The 16,750-nt window shown below is 59.7% G+C and overlaps 1 protein-coding gene across 1 annotated transcript in view; it reads right to left on the reverse strand.

Annotated features, from left to right (window-relative positions):
- SLC6A3 (solute carrier family 6 member 3) overlaps positions 1 to 13,873 on the reverse strand; it is a 61,219-nt gene extending 47,346 nt beyond the window's left edge. Inside the window, exons 1-3 of the mRNA XM_006140123.2 lie at positions 13,809 to 13,873; positions 11,560 to 11,864; positions 9,669 to 9,800 (exon numbers count right to left, since the gene is read on the reverse strand). Of these exons, the coding sequence (XP_006140185.1) occupies positions 9,669 to 9,800; positions 11,560 to 11,845 (418 nt within the window). The 5' untranslated portion in view covers positions 11,846 to 11,864; positions 13,809 to 13,873. The remainder of the gene's footprint in view (positions 1 to 9,668; positions 9,801 to 11,559; positions 11,865 to 13,808) is intronic.
- Between the last annotated feature and the right edge of the window lie 2,877 nt (positions 13,874 to 16,750).

The raw sequence follows: 16,750 nt of genomic DNA on the forward strand, positions 1-16,750 counted from the left end.
AGGGCCCCCCCCTCACTGCCCCCCCTCGCTGCGCTATACGACCAGTCTGCTGTCACGCAATGGCTCTTCACAGTCCGCTGGACTCGCCCCGCTGCCCCCTGCCACTGTTTCTGGGAGATAGATGGTTTGGATTTTCAGTGAGCTGCCTGGACGGCCGCCTCAGGAAGCCCGGCTGTCAGGAAGCCAGGTCCTCGGGCCGCCGCACTATCGGGTGGCCGGGCCGTCAGGTAGCTGCACTGTCTGGCAGCCCAACTTCGGGAAGCCGTGTAGTCGGGCACTCGTGTTTCTGGCAGCCAGGTTGTCAGAGGCCATGTTATAGGGCGGCCACGCTGCGGGGCAGCCATGCTGTGGGGAGGTCATGCTGTGGGGCGGCCATACTGTTAGGAGGCCACGCTGTGAGGAGGCCACGCTGTGGGGCGGCCACGCTGTGGGGCGGCCACACTGTGGGCCAGCCACACTGTCGGGAGGCCACGCTGTGGGGTGGCCATTGCTGTCGGGAGGCCACGCTGTGGGGTGGCCATTGCTGTCGGGAGGCCATGCTCTGGGGCGGCCACACTGTGGTCGGCTATGCTGTCGAGAGGCCACGCTGTGGGGTGGCCATTGCTGTCGGGAGGCCATGCTCTGGGGCGGCCACACTGTGGTCGGCTATGCTGTCGAGAGGCCACGCTGTGGGGTGGCCATTGCTGTCGGGAGGCCATGCTCTGGGGCGGCCACACTGTGGTCGGCTATGCTGTCGAGAGGCCACGCTGTGGGGTGGCCATTGCTGTCGGGAGGCCATGCTCTGGGGCGGCCACACTGTGGTCGGCTATGCTGTCGAGAGGCCATGCTGTGGGGCAGCCATGCTGTCGGGAGGCCACGCTGTGGGGTGGCCATGCTGTCGGGAGGCCATGCTCTGGGGCGGCCACACTGTGGTCGGCTATGCTGTCGAGAGGCCATGCTGTGGGGCAGCCATGCTGTCGGGAGGCCACGCTGTGGGGTGGCCATGTTGTTGGGAGGCCACGCTGTGGGGTGGCCATGCTGTCGGGAGGCCAACATTGTTGGGCACACCCTGGAGCATCTCCGCAAGCTGGCTTCAAGAGCATTGGAAATGAGCGCCAATCCCAGGACTTCCAGCCGGAGAAGACACGTCCTGACGGGGCAGCCCTTGTCTTCCGTACATGGATCACTGGGCCAGGGGTTTCAGAGAAAGACAAGAGAAACCCTGCCTCTGTCAGGCTCTGTCTTCAGCATCAGCTCGGGGAGTGCGTGTGTGCATTCATACCGTAGCGAGACAGAGGAAGAGATGGAGAGAGACAGCGAGGAGAGAGGGGAGTGGAAGGGAGAGATGGTGGGAGAGAGTGTTAAGGGAGCGTGTGATGGCGCGCAGCGGGGGCTGAAGCCGCCCTGGGGGCTCCGTGGGGCTGCACAGGCAAGGTGCCCCACAGCCCTCACAGCGGCTGGCCTTCCAGGGACCTCCCTGGCTTTGAAGGCAGGTCTCAGCTGCTGGTTGGGGGCAGCTCCTGGCCTACGGGAGGGGAAGGGGAGGAGAGGGAGACAGCGCCCTCCAGCGCTCAGCCCCGTTTCCCTGGGAGAGCCCTCTGGAAGGAGGGACCCGCCAGTCACCCGAGGAGGAGCTCAGCCTTTCCGCCCCACGCCGGGGTGTGCATATTTTAGCTGATGCCCCTGTACCATTTGATACTCCCGTCTGAAAGAGGGGACACGAGAAGATGGCAGTTCTTCCAGCTGCAGTTTACGAAGGAAGGAGAAGGCGTGTGTTGGGAACCCAGGGAGCACGGCTCTTGCCTCGCCTACTTTAACCTCACACAGACGACACGTGCCCAGGTAAACGGGAAGCTGCCCACGAGGCATTGGAGCGCTGTGGTGATAAACTGCAATAGTTAACGTGTCTTGTCTTTAAAAAGTCACCTAGTTTTCTTGCATCGAATCATTCGTGTCTTCATATCACACAAAGGTAACAAAGCTGGACAGCTCCCTGAGACTGCGATTTCCCTTAGCGCTGGCTACGAGGTGGCAGCGAGTGGGCACCGGCCGAGGCGTGTCCGCAGGGTCACTGCTTCTCTGTGACCACACCGGCCCCAGCACAGCCCTCCCGGCGATCTGCCTTCAGAGCTGAACACAGCGGGCCGGAGCTGCTAGCGTGTGGATGCAGGGCTGTGACTCCGAGTCCGCCGTCAGCCAGCTGGCCCTGCCTGGGGGGTCGTTCTCATCCTGCATGTCCAGGCCTACTTTCCCAACTGCAGGCAGTTACAGAGCCTGTGGGGGGGGGATGCTCTCTCAACCCAAGCTAAACACGCGAGCTCTAGGCAGGGCCGTGGAACTCTCAGGAACGGCGTGCTGACATTTTATAAATGAGTATAGAAACTCACTTAGGCAGCGTTGTCGACAATACTCTCGTGGTATGATGTACAGATGGACGCTAGCTTTCGTCTACTGGCCCACAGGCTCCAGGACCCGAGTCGCCCCTCCCTTTTCATCCCTGCTCTCCTGTGCAGAGGTCAAGATTTAATTTGAGTCGACATTAGGCTCCCTAGCAGGGAGTGGGGGCACAGTGTCACGTCTTATAAGAAACTTATGACACACTGCAGACTCCAAGGGGGTGGCCCTTGGAAATCCACCAGAGCCCACGTCTCAGCACGAGGCCATCGCTCTTCAGCACTCTCCTCCTGATGATGGCTGAGCTTAATCTCTGGTCCCGCTGGGTGCTCAGAGGCTTGGCTACAGCTGCGACTTGAGCAGGGACCACAGCATAAGCTCATCCCAGCTCACAAGCTCTGCCCACTCCGAGTCTGGGAAGACACCATTCGTTCATCCCTGAATGAGTAGTCGGGCTCACTGCCCTCGGCAGAGCACTCTCACGCTAGCAGGCAGACACACGCCTGTCTCCAAAGAGATCCTTGAGTATTCTTTTTGTTTTTTTGGGAGAGATTTTTTTGCTATAAGGCACATGTGCTTGCTAGAAAGACAGAGACAGAAGGCGAGAAATCACCCCTCCCGGGGGGGGTGGATGGCCACGCTGAAATCCCTTCTCCTCCATTCTCCTCTTGGGATCTTGGGCACACACACGCACCCGGCGTGAGTTTAAGCCACCGGGTCTGAGATTCAAACCATGGTCAACTACATGGGAGTTCAGTGGCATAGTCATTATGCAAACTGCTTATCCCCCAAGAAAATAATTCTAAAAAAAATTAAAGGAAACCAAGTCTTTCTGACTCTAAAACCTGTGCTCTTTCCACAATCTTCTACTGCCTTTCTCAACCCACTCCCAAATATTCATGACAGACATTTGTGATCAGAATTGCTTCTCTCCAGCAGCAAAGTGGGAGTCCAGCGATGTAGCCATTACGCCCGCTGCTGGTCCCAGAGATCCCTTATCTCCAGCTAACCACTGCACTCCTCCACCTGAGTGGCTGGAGGTGGCCAGGCGGGTTCTCTCCATGTGGTTCGATCTTAGAGGAGGGCCAGGGAGTCACTTAGCTTTGGGAAACCATCGCTCAAGCCCTAAGACTCACCAAGCGGGCGTTAAGGACAAATGACAGCAACTGACGAGGAGGAGCCGTCATGCGCGGCCAGCCTCAGCATTTCCGCTGCTGGGAAGGCAGCTCCTCCTCAGGCGCCCCAGCTCGGCAGCTGTCTGCCCCCACTGCTAGGCGGGGCAGGGGCTGGTCTTTGAGCACCCACCGACTCACTGACTGCTGGGAGGTCTACTGGGGCGTCTGCTCTTGTGCAACGGAGGACATCCAAAGGCTAATCTTAATCATCTTCTTAATGAACACCGGCTGTCTGAGTGGACACCTCAGCCGTCTCTTCAGGACAAGGTCTCCAAACCTTCCCGAAGCACCAGCTCTAGAGAGGCAGAGGCTAGCATGACCAAGCACCCGGTCTGTGCTGCTAGACAGGCCTGGGATCAGGTCCCATTCTGCTCCAAGGTGACTGAGAATTTTCCAAGCCCTTTAATTGCTGTGCTGGCATCACCAACACAGAGCCCACGGTGTGTCCTCCAGGTGCTCAGGAGGAGAGGGGCCTCATTCCTGGGGAGAATCGCAGTGCGTAGGAGCTGAGGCGCAGCGGGAGGCATGCTTGCTTCCTGGGGCAGTGGCACTGCAAGCACGGCTCAACGGCAGATGAGGTAGATAGGTGACATATCGGTAAGGAATAGGTGACAGATGATAGGTGGATAATAGGTGACAGATGGGGGACAGATGATAGGTGACAGGTAGAAGACAGGTGACAGATGGGAGACAGATGATAGACAGATGATAGGTGACAGGTGGAAGACGGGACAGATGGGAGACAGATGATAGCTAAATAAATGATAGGTGATAGAGGATAAACAGAGGACAAGTAGGTAATCAACACTGGACAGGTTATAGATGGTAGGTAAACAGATGACAGGTAGACGGTAGGTGGAGGATAGATGGGGGTGGAGGATGGAGGAGCAGATGACAGGGAGACGGTAGGTGGAGGACAGACGGGGGTGGAGGATGGAGGAGCAGATGACAGGGAGACGGTAGGTGGAGGACAGACGGGGGTGGAGGATGGAGGAGCAGATGACAGGGAGACGGTAGGTGGAGGACAGACGGGGGTGGAGGATGGAGGAGCAGATGACAGGGAGACGGTAGGTGGAGGACAGACGGGGGTGGAGGATGGAGGAGCAGATGACAGGGAGACGGTAGGTGGAGGACAGACGGGGGTGGAGGATGGAGGAGCAGATGACAGGGAGACGGTAGGTGGAGGACAGACGGGGGTGGAGGATGGAGGAGCAGATGACAGGGAGACGGTAGGTGGAGGACAGACGGGGGTGGAGGATGGAGGAGCAGATGACAGGGAGACGGTAGGTGGAGGACAGACGGGGGTGGAGGATGGAGGAGCAGATGACAGGGAGACGGTAGGTGGAGGACAGACGGGGGTGGAGGATGGAGGAGCAGATGACAGGGAGACGGTAGGTGGAGGACAGACGGGGGTGGAGGATGGAGGAGCAGATGACAGGGAGACGGTAGGTGGAGGACAGACGGGGGTGGAGGATGGAGGAGCAGATGACAGGGAGACGGTAGGTGGAGGATAGACGGGGAGTCAAGGATGGATGAGCAGATGACAGGGAGACGGTAGGTGGAGGATAGACGGGGGTGGAGGATGGAGGAGCAGATGACAGGGAGACGGTAGGTGGAGGATAGACGGGGGTGGAGGATGGAGGAGCAGATGACAGGGAGACGGTAGGTGGAGGATAGACGGGGGTGGAGGATGGAGGAGCAGATGACAGGGAGACGGTAGGTGGAGGATAGACGGGGGTGGAGGATGGAGGAGCAGATGACAGGGAGACGGTAGGTGGAGGATAGACGGGGGTGGAGGATGGAGGAGCAGATGACAGGGAGACGGTAGGTGGAGGATAGACGGGGGTGGAGGATGGAGGAGCAGATGACAGGGAGACGGTAGGTGGAGGATAGACGGGGGTGGAGGATGGAGGAGCAGATGACAGGGAGACGGTAGGTGGAGGATAGACGGGGGTGGAGGATGGAGGAGCAGATGACAGGGAGACGGTAGGTGGAGGATAGACGGGGGTGGAGGATGGAGGAGCAGATGACAGGGAGACGGTAGGTGGAGGATAGACGGGGGTGGAGGATGGAGGAGCAGATGACAGGGAGACGGTAGGTGGAGGATAGACGGGGGTGGAGGATGGAGGAGCAGATGACAGGGAGACGGTAGGTGGAGGATAGACGGGGGTGGAGGATGGAGGAGCAGATGACAGGGAGACGGTAGGTGGAGGATAGACGGGGGTGGAGGATGGAGGAGCAGATGACAGGGAGACGGTAGGTGGAGGATAGACGGGGGTGGAGGATGGAGGAGCAGATGACAGGGAGACGGTAGGTGGAGGATAGACGGGGGTGGAGGATGGAGGAGCAGATGACAGGGAGACGGTAGGTGGAGGATAGACGGGGGTGGAGGATGGAGGAGCAGATGACAGGGAGACGGTAGGTGGAGGATAGACGGGGGTGGAGGATGGAGGAGCAGATGACAGGGAGACGGTAGGTGGAGGATAGACGGGGGTGGAGGATGGAGGAGCAGATGACAGGGAGACGGTAGGTGGAGGATAGACGGGGGTGGAGGATGGAGGAGCAGATGACAGGGAGACGGTAGGTGGAGGATAGACGGGGGTGGAGGATGGAGGAGCAGATGACAGGGAGACGGTAGGTGGAGGATAGACGGGGGTGGAGGATGGAGGAGCAGATGACAGGGAGACGGTAGGTGGAGGATAGACGGGGGTGGAGGATGGAGGAGCAGATGACAGGGAGACGGTAGGTGGAGGATAGACGGGGGTGGAGGATGGAGGAGCAGATGACAGGGAGACGGTAGGTGGAGGATAGACGGGGGTGGAGGATGGAGGAGCAGATGACAGGGAGACGGTAGGTGGAGGATAGACGGGGGTGGAGGATGGAGGAGCAGATGACAGGGAGACGGTAGGTGGAGGATAGACGGGGGTGGAGGATGGAGGAGCAGATGACAGGGAGACGGTAGGTGGAGGATAGACGGGGGTGGAGGATGGAGGAGCAGATGACAGGGAGACGGTAGGTGGAGGATAGACGGGGGTGGAGGATGGAGGAGCAGATGACAGGGAGACGGTAGGTGGAGGATAGACGGGGGTGGAGGATGGAGGAGCAGATGACAGGGAGACGGTAGGTGGAGGATAGACGGGGGTGGAGGATGGAGGAGCAGATGACAGGGAGACGGTAGGTGGAGGATAGACGGGGGTGGAGGATGGAGGAGCAGATGACAGGGAGACGGTAGGTGGAGGATAGACGGGGGTGGAGGATGGAGGAGCAGATGACAGGGAGACGGTAGGTGGAGGATAGACGGGGGTGGAGGATGGAGGAGCAGATGACAGGGAGACGGTAGGTGGAGGATAGACGGGGGTGGAGGATGGAGGAGCAGATGACAGGGAGACGGTAGGTGGAGGATAGACGGGGGTGGAGGATGGAGGAGCAGATGACAGGGAGACGGTAGGTGGAGGATAGACGGGGGTGGAGGATGGAGGAGCAGATGACAGGGAGACGGTAGGTGGAGGATAGACGGGGGTGGAGGATGGAGGAGCAGATGACAGGGAGACGGTAGGTGGAGGATAGACGGGGGTGGAGGATGGAGGAGCAGATGACAGGGAGACGGTAGGTGGAGGATAGACGGGGGTGGAGGATGGAGGAGCAGATGACAGGGAGACGGTAGGCGAAGGATAGATGGGGAGGAGGATGAAGGAGCAGATGACAGGTAGACGGTAGGCGAAGGACAGACGGGGGTGGAGAATGGATGAGCAGATGACAGGGAGACGGTAGGTGGAGGACAGACGGGGGTGGAGGATGGATGAGAGATAGATGATATATTAGGTTGTTAGGAATGTCATGATGCATTTTTGCATAGAAAACCAGAAATATATGAGTTCTCTATTAACCCAATAGATGACAGATGGGTCCAGATGCTAGGTAGATCGATGATTGATAGATACAGATAATGGAAGATACATAGGTAGATAAGTGAGTGATAGATGAGACAGAAAGAGAAAGTTACAGGTAAGTGCGCCCTCCCACATGCACTTGTTGAAGCCCTAGCCCTAGTACTTTGAACTATGACCTTACTCGATGGGGTCCTTTAAGAGGTGCCCATGCTACAGTGAGGTCATTAGGGCAGCCCCTAGTCCAATGTGACTGTAACAGGGACAGGCATAGAAGGGAGGCCAGGGAGAAGGTGGCTCGATAAGCCAAGGAGGAAGGCCTGACATAGGCTCCTCACTGCCCTCAAAGGAAACCAAACTGCCAGCTCTCTGATTTTGATGTTAGCCTCTAGGACTTTGAGACAATAGATTCCTGTTGTCCAAGCCCCACACCCCTCAATGTGTGGTACTTTATTCCAGAAACCCCGGCAAACCAATACAGAGAGACAGATGGTGAGAGATAGACAGGGAGACAGAGGGGTGGGTAGAGGCAGATGACAGTGATAGACAAGCAGGTAGACAGACAGACGGATGGAGACAGGTGACAATAGATAGGTGGACAGGCGGATGGATTGAGACAGATGTTAGATGACAGATGGATGGAGACAGATGATGATAGACAGACAGATGGATGGAGTGAGATGATGACAGACGGATGGAGACAGAGGCTGATAGACAGGGAGACAGATGGAGACAGATGATGATAGATAGACGGATGGAGATAGATGATAGACAGACAGATGGATGGAGTGAGATGATGACAGACGGATGGAGACAGAGGCTGATAGACAGGGAGACAGATGGAGACAGATGATGATAGATAGACGGATGGAGATAGATGATAGACAGACAGATGGATGGAGTGAGATGATGACAGACGGATGGAGACAGAGGCTGATAGACAGGGAGACAGATGGAGACAGATGATGATAGATAGACGGATGGAGATAGATGATAGACAGACAGATGGATGGAGTGAGATGATGACAGACGGATGGAGACAGAGGCTGATAGACAGGGAGACAGATGGAGACAGATGATGATAGATAGACGGATGGAGATAGATGATAGACAGACAGATGGATGGAGTGAGATGATGACAGACGGATGGAGACAGAGGCTGATAGACAGGGAGACAGATGGAGACAGATGATGATAGATAGACGGATGGAGATAGATGATAGACAGACAGATGGATGGAGTGAGATGATGACAGACGGATGGAGACAGAGGCTGATAGACAGGGAGACAGATGGAGACAGATGATGATAGATAGACGGATGGAGATAGATGATAGACAGACAGATGGATGGAGTGAGATGATGACAGACGGATGGAGACAGAGGCTGATAGACAGGGAGACAGATGGAGACAGATGATGATAGATAGACGGATGGAGATAGATGATAGACAGACAGATGGATGGAGTGAGATGATGACAGACGGATGGAGACAGAGGCTGATAGACAGGGAGACAGATGGAGACAGATGATGATAGATAGACGGATGGAGATAGATGATAGACAGACAGATGGATGGAGTGAGATGATGACAGACGGATGGAGACAGAGGCTGATAGACAGGGAGACAGATGGAGACAGATGATAGACAGGTAGACAGATGGAGACAGATGATGATAGATAGACGGATGGAGATAGATGATAGACAGACAGACGGATGGAGACAGATGATGATAGACAGATGGAGACAGATGATAGACAGATGCTTGGAGACAGATGATGATGGATGGAGATAGATGATGATAGACAGGTGGGTGGAGACAAATGATAGACAGACAGGTGGGTGGAGACAGATGATAGACAGACGGGTGGGTGGAGACAGATGATAGACAGACAGATGGATGGAGACAGATGATAGACAGGTAGACAGATGTGTGGGTGGAGACAGGTGACAGATGATGGATAATGGATAGTAGATGACTGACCGACGGTTGGTTATCTCATGCGCCATTTTAACTCATGACAAAGGAACACCAGCGATGGCAGGGCGGGCTCACCAGGAAGTGTGGGACGCATGCTCATGTCCTTGGCATTCTAGCTCAACTGGAGCCAAACACCCCGGCATGCATGGCCACGTGTCTCGGCAGAGCAGGACCACAGGCACCAGGACAGGCTGGCCGCCTGGACGCTCTGGAGCCGCGCGGGGTCTGCCGTGGAGGAGGGGGCGCCATTACCTTTCAGGAGGGGGCAGATCTTCCAGACACCAGCGGCCCCTTCTCTGTGGAACTGCCCGAGGGCCAGCTCCATGTAGAACAGCGGCATCCCGGCGATGACCATGAAGAGCAGGTAGGGGACCAGGAAGGCGCCTGTGGGCACAGCAATGGTTGAGCTGAGGGCTGCCTTTCCCATGGGTGCTCATCCCAGTTGGCCATGCTCAACTCTTTCCACCCCATCTCCCACCGCCGAGGCATGTCCCGGGAGGGAGTGGGAGAGCCTCCTCACTCCACGCCATGCCTGATGGTGGCCAGTGCCCGACAGCCTTCCCGAGAGCCCGACTCCTCCCGCGGCCCAAGCCGTGAAGTCACACCCACGAGCAGAGAAGGCAGGCCCGACCCCTCTGCAGATTCGCCTCCCTGCTCAGATGGGGGCCCTTCCCTGGCCTGTCCTCTCCCTGTCCTGATCCGATCTGGTTCCTGGCTCCTGGTATGCAGAGCCTGGCTCCGCAGAGTGGTGTGTGTGTGTGTGTGTGGTGGTGGTGGTGTCTTCGTCGCAGACGCTGCCCTGCTGCGGAAAGCCCCCAAGGCAGGGCCTCGCTCCTCTACACCGGGCTCCCTTCACCCTCACCCGGCGCAGAGAGCAGGGCCCATCGTCTGCCCTAATCCGGCCTGGCCATGGCCCTCTGCTGCGGAGGGGGGCGGCCTAGAGACCCTTGGCTCTGTCTTCAGGCAACTTTCTGCCTCAGTGGAGGCCTCCGTCTTCCCATGTTCCCGATGGGTGAGATGGGTGACAGTGCTGACTTACTCGTGCGTGTGCAGTGGGGCCCTCCCCAGAAACGCCTCTGATGTTCAGTCCAGGGCGCCCAGCAGGGAGGCCCAGGGGGCAAACGGGAGGGCCAGGGACTCACAGCAAAGAGTACCCATCGCCTGGCTCCCCCGGGACTGGGCGGTCCTGCCCCTTGTCCTCACGTTCTGACTCAGGTGCAGAGACGCAGTGGAGACAGGAACGTTTCCAGAGTATCTTCCTCCACTCGAGTGTGAGGGTGGCCACAAATGTTGTAAATACTCTTTAAGTCCTCAAAGAAACTGTCTTCGGGCCTGTGAGGGTTTTTTCCAAAGTGAAAACCACCTTTGGAACTGGAAGGCAGAGCCAAGGTGCCACCTCCAACTTCCTACTGGCCTCCCCCACTCGGTTGTCCTGGGAAGCCAGGGAGCCACTGCTCTGAGGCCGCGCTGTGGGTGGTTGTGTGACGCCCTTCTGGGAGAGCCCGTGCCCAGCGCGCGCTCTGGCACGAGGGCTCCATTGCACGGGACAGCAGCCGCTGCTGTGTGTGCGTTTCCAGGAGGCGACACCTATGCTGCCAGGCCAGCGCCTGCACTGCTCGGGAGGCCGTGTGGACTCACCACCGCCATTTTTGTAGCACAGGTAGGGGAACCGCCAGACGTTGGCCAGGTCCACTGCGAAGCCGATGACGGAGAGGAGGAAGTCGATCTTCTTGCCCCAGGTCTCCCGCTCCTGGGTCCCCGTAGGCATGCGTGGGGGGCTGATGAGGGTGGAGTTCGTGAGCTGCACCCCATTTTTGTAGCACAGGTAGGGGAACCGCCAGACGTTGGCCAGGTCCACTGCGAAGCCGATGCCGGAGAGGAGGAAGGCGATTTTCTTGCACCTCCAACTTCCTACTGGCCTCCCCCACTCGGTTGTCCTGGGAAGCCAGGGAGCCACTGCTCTGAGGCCGCGCTGTGGGTGGTTGTGTGACGCCCTTCTGGGAGAGCCCGTGCCCAGCGCGCGCTCTGGCACGAGGGCTCCATTGCACGGGACAGCAGCCGCTGCTGTGTGTGCGTTTCCAGGAGGCGACACCTATGCTGCCAGGCCAGCGCCTGCACTGCTCGGGAGGCCGTGTGGACTCACCACCGCCATTTTTGTAGCACAGGTAGGGGAACCGCCAGACGTTGGCCAGGTCCACTGCGAAGCCGATGACGGAGAGGAGGAAGTCGATCTTCTTGCCCCAGGTCTCCCGCTCCTGGGTCCCCGTAGGCATGCGTGGGGGGCTGATGAGGGTGGAGTTCGTGAGCTGCACCCCATTTTGCTCCTTGAGCAGGACAAGCTCCACCTCCTTGGGGCCCGTGGCATTGGGCTCCTTAACTGGGGCCGCTGTGGGGGACATGGGCCCCACTGGGCATTTGCTTTTACTCATGGCAAGTCTGGGCTCCTTCCTGCTCGGTCATCAGCCAGCATGAAAAATAAACACACAGGAAGGTGGCGACTTAGTACCAGGACTACCCGTGCACCCCAGCGGAGGACAGGGACAGAGGCTCTGCATTCATTCCTCTGGGAGGGACAGTCCCAGCACCCATGATGACAGGCGGGGGCAGGGGTGTGGGGAGGTGCAGAGAGGCAGTCAGGTTGGTGGGGACCTGGAGACAGATGGCCCCGGGCTGTGCTCTGCCCACAGTCCTCTACCTTCCTGCCAGGGCACGGCCCACTCCGCTAGTCACACTCAGGTCGCCCCGCTCTCCCACCCTTGGGAAGTAGCTGCTCCATGTCCGGCGCGTGCTTTATACTCAGACGTGAAGAGCGAGCCCCAGACCAGAACCGGCCACAGCAGCTGAGAGCTGGCGTGCAGCTTCTCCGAAGGGCACCGCTCAGCCTCAGCATCTGCGGCCTGCGGGGAGGGTGCATGGACACAGGCGTGCGGGGCAGCTCGTAGCTATAGCACTCCCGAGCATGCCCTGCCCGATGGGCGTTGGAAAGACCCAGGGAAACAATGGTGCGGGGCACGCCCAGTCAGTCCGGGCACCCTTCTGCTATTCGCACCCTCAGCACTGCTCCAGTTGTGTGTGCATGCACACGTGCTACTATGTACACACACACCACTGCACCCCCATGTGCCACTGTGGGCATGCACACCACAACATGCACACATACACACTGGGTACATGCACACCACTACACACACACACTACTATGTACACGTACACCACTGCATCCCCACATACCACTGTGTGCATGCACACCATGACACACACACATGCACACATACCACTATACACACACACTATTACACATACACACACATATACCCACTGGGTACATGCACACCACTACACACACACAAAAACACCAGTATGTGTATGCACACACTGTATCCTCACATACCACCATGTACATGCACACCACGACACACATACATGCACACATACCACTATATACATGCACACCACTACACACACACCACTATGAACATGAACACCACTACACACATGTGCACACACACAACACTATGTACATGCACACCATGACACGTACAGACACAGCACTGTGCACACACACTGCTGTGCACACACACCATGTACACGCACACACACTGGTTGAGCTGGAGGCTGCCGGGGACAGGGCTAGTGGAGCGACTTCCCTTGGCAGCATCAGAGCCGAGCTGGAGCAAGAGCTCTGGGCAGAGGTCACCTAAGCTGCCCCCAGCTCGCTCCAGCGCCCATCCTGGTGGCAGGCAGCAGGTGGACCTGGCTCAAGGGTCTGGCTGGGAAGGGCTCGCAGCATCAGGACACCCCAGGCCGTTGCGCTCCCAGAGGCCTTTGCAGGCCACTGAGAGCCACTGGGAGGCCTGACCTTGGCCTGTGGACAGGGCTGCTCTATTCCCAAACTCCGGGCTGGGAGGTGAGGTTTGGGTCCGGAAAAGACAGGGAGGTCAGCCCCTGCCCCAGAAAAATCAGCAGCTGGTAAACTTTCGCCCAGGCCCTTGGCCACGAGCTGCCTGGCTCCCGCCAGGCAAAAAAGCACAAAAGCACTGGCGAGGGGAGCGGTAACTGAGAAAACCACCCCATGGACTCCTGCTGCCTTTCCAAGCGCCCGCCTGCCCCCTGCAGGGTCAGGTCAACTGAGAACCCGCGGGGGCTGGGGAGCGGGCCCAGCGCCCCGGACCGCCCCAGCCCCGTACCCCTGTCACCGCCAAGCCCTCACGGGGCACTGTCGGCGCGCTCCGTCCCCCCTGGCGACCTTAGGAGACCTGCCATAGAGGGATAGTTGCGCCCGACGGCACCACCGCGGCAGGCTCCCCTCCACCCAGATTTCAGGGTCTGCGGAAGGAGCAGCCATCGGGGTGCCATGGGGGCCACCAGCGCGGGAATCCACCCTGGGCTTACCTGCCCGCTGGCCGGCTCAGCCTGCGCTCTGGTCTTCGGTCTTCGCGGCTGAGCAACCGCGAAAGCAACTGCGGGCTCCCCGCCCCCGGGCTCCCGCTCCGCCTCCGCGTAGCCCAGGGTGGGTGGGGGCCAGCCCGCTGAGCCCCGCACTGCGCCCGACGATGGCACCCGAGGCGCCGCCCGCCAGCCCAGCAGAGCTCTCCCCGAGGTCTTGCGCACGCGGCTCGCTCGGGGCACCCGCACACCGCACCTCGGGTCCGGGTCCGAGGCGTCGTGGGACGGAGCTCGCCAGGCGCTTCTCCGCGGGAGCAGTCTGGTTATTCCTCCCACCCTCGCCCGCTCCCTTGGAGACCCCCTCACGCATCGATGAATACCTTAGGGGAATCCGGGGACTCGTCCACCCCAGAGGGGCAGCGGCGACTGGCCCGTAGGGAGCCAAGCAGGGCGCCGGGTCCCCCTGGGCCCAGGGAAGACGTCCCTCCTCACTCTCCACTCTGGGACAGCTGGGGCTGGGCGCCACTGTCCCGGCCGTTTCCCCAGCGTGGCCTCTGTGACCCTGGCCCCTACCAGGTCCTTGGGACTCAGGACCCTGCCCTGAGTTTCTTCCTCCTCTCTGAGGCAGCCTGGCTCCCCGCCTGCACCCAGACTGTCCCATGCTGTCCTTCTGTGGCCACGAAGGAAATGGCCCTCTCCACGGTGGCAGCGAGGAGTTGACCTCACAACCCTTGATTTGCCATCAAGGGAAGGGACCCGAATCACAGTTGCATGGAAAATGATGTTCTGGGACACGGACAGGCTGGAGGACCGCAGAGGTCGGTATCTGCCCAGGCCCAGGGGTCCCCTCTGGGTTTTCCCAGCAGTAGTAGAGCAGGTGCAGGTGAGTGTGCAGGTGCAGGCTAGTGAGCAGGTGCAGGCTAGTGAGCAGGTGCAGGCTAGTGAGCAGGTGCAGGCTAGTGAGCAGGTGCAGGCAAGTGTGCAGGTGCAGGTGAGTGTGCAGGTGCAGTCAAGTGAGCAGGTGCGGGCGAGTGTGCAGGTGCAGGCGAGTGAGCAGGTGCGGGCGAGTGTGCAGGCGCAGGTCAGTGTGGAGATGCTGGCGAGTGTGCAGGTGCAGGTCAGTGTGCAGGTGCAGACGAGTGTGCAGGTGCGGGTGAGTGAGCAAGTGTAGGCGAGTGAGCAGGTGCGGGCAAGTGTGCAGGTGCAGGTGAGTGAGCAAGTGTAGGCGAGTGAGCAGGTGTGGGCGAGTGAGCAGGTGCAGGTCAGTGTGCAGGTGCGGGTGAGTGTGCAGATGCAGGCGAGTGAGCAGGTGCGGGCGAGTGAGCAGGTGCAGGCGAGTGTGCAGGTGCGGGCGAGTGAGCAAGTACGGGCGAGTGAGCAGGTGCAGGCGAGTGTGCAGGGCTCTGTACGCCACCCTCTACTGGCCCTTGATCCCTGCTGTGATCACGGGCAGTGGAGTATCCTGCCCCGAGGCCCCGAATCCTCTTGGCACAGGCCGGTGCTCAGCCCAGTCCCCTGTGCATGGCTGGTAGGGCCCTGGCCCTCTGCACCCATCTGCCCCTGCCGGCCTCTTGCCCACTGGCTTTCCCAGACCCCTCACGGGCTGCCCAGGTCAGGGCTGCAGCCGGCCAGGAGGCCTGCAAAGCTGCTGTTCCAGGCTCCATCAGAATCTAGCAAGAAGGACCCTGGGCCTGCTCAGATGAAAACTCCTGGACTGAGTGACAGGCAGAAAAGGTGTTCTCTTGGTTCTCGAGACGAGGTCCACGTACAGGGCTAGCAGGCCCAGTGGGGGAGCCTCCTGGGGTGGCAGAGGGTCTTCTCATGGGTCTCCAGTGGCAGGAGGGAACCATGACCTAATCAGCTCCCGAAGGACCCTCTGACCCATTCCTTGGGGGAATCTCACATGTGAATGAGGGCAGGATTCAGTCCATAGCCTGGCGAGGGCAGGACCTGGGGACGTGGCAACCTGCTACCACCCTGAATCCGCTCCTGCGAGGGCTGTCAGGACTCCCTGCACATGCTCGGCAGGGCACGTTCCAGGAAAAAGAGCAGGATGTGGTTCCCAACTGGCAGGGCTGGGGCCCACGGGGCCCACGGGACTCACAGGCACCGAGTCCTGGCCGCTTGGCAAGGCACCCTCCAGGACAGACACTCAGGCCTATGTAGAGACACGGCAGGACACATGTGGAAGGGGACCGCAAGCCCTGTGCACACACTCACAGGAGGCTGACTGCCAGGCCCAAGGCGCCCGGGAGCAGACATGAGGCCGCAGTGCCGCCCCAGCCTGTGTGTGGCTCCTGTGCCGACCCAGGTGGACATGGGTATGCCCACGCCTGGGGCTCTCCTGCCCTGCTCCAGCTTCCTCTGCATGGCACCGATCCGGATGGGAGCACAGGTGTCCTCAGAAAGCTCGGGGTGGGCCTGCAGTCTGGCCTGGGTCTCCATCCCCTGGGGCACGGACATCTGGACCTGCCCAGGTGCAGCCGGTGTGGCTGCGAACTGGCAACCCCCACTCAGGTTGACCCGGGCCTGCCGGGGGCTGTGCCTACCTGCCCGCTCTCGCCCTCCAGCGTTGTTGCCGGAAGCAAGTGCGGCTACAGAGCATTGCGTGCTTCGCCGGCATAGTCTGTCCGCTGGTGACCGGGGGCCTGAACAGCCCTGCCCCCAGATGTGACCTTGACTGGGGCTCTGGGCCTGGGCTCTCTGTCCCCGCCTCTGGCAGAGGACGAGGCTGCCTGCCAGCGGCAGGCTCAGACCGTGGGTGGGGAGGCGCAGGGTTCTGGCTGAGCTCCGGGCCAGCTGCAGCTGGGCCGGGTGGTGCATGGGAGGAGCTGGTCCTCGCTGGGGAGCATTCTGGGCGTGACACGGCTAGGGCATGGGACCGAGTGGGGGCTTTCAGGTACCCGGGCCCACAGAGAGCCAGGCTGCGAGGAGCCGAGGCAGCCCTC

The sequence above is a fragment of the Tupaia chinensis genome, unplaced genomic scaffold (assembly GCF_000334495.1).
Source record: "Tupaia chinensis unplaced genomic scaffold, TupChi_1.0 Scaffold000020_1, whole genome shotgun sequence".
Classification (NCBI taxonomy): domain Eukaryota; kingdom Metazoa; phylum Chordata; class Mammalia; order Scandentia; family Tupaiidae; genus Tupaia; species Tupaia belangeri.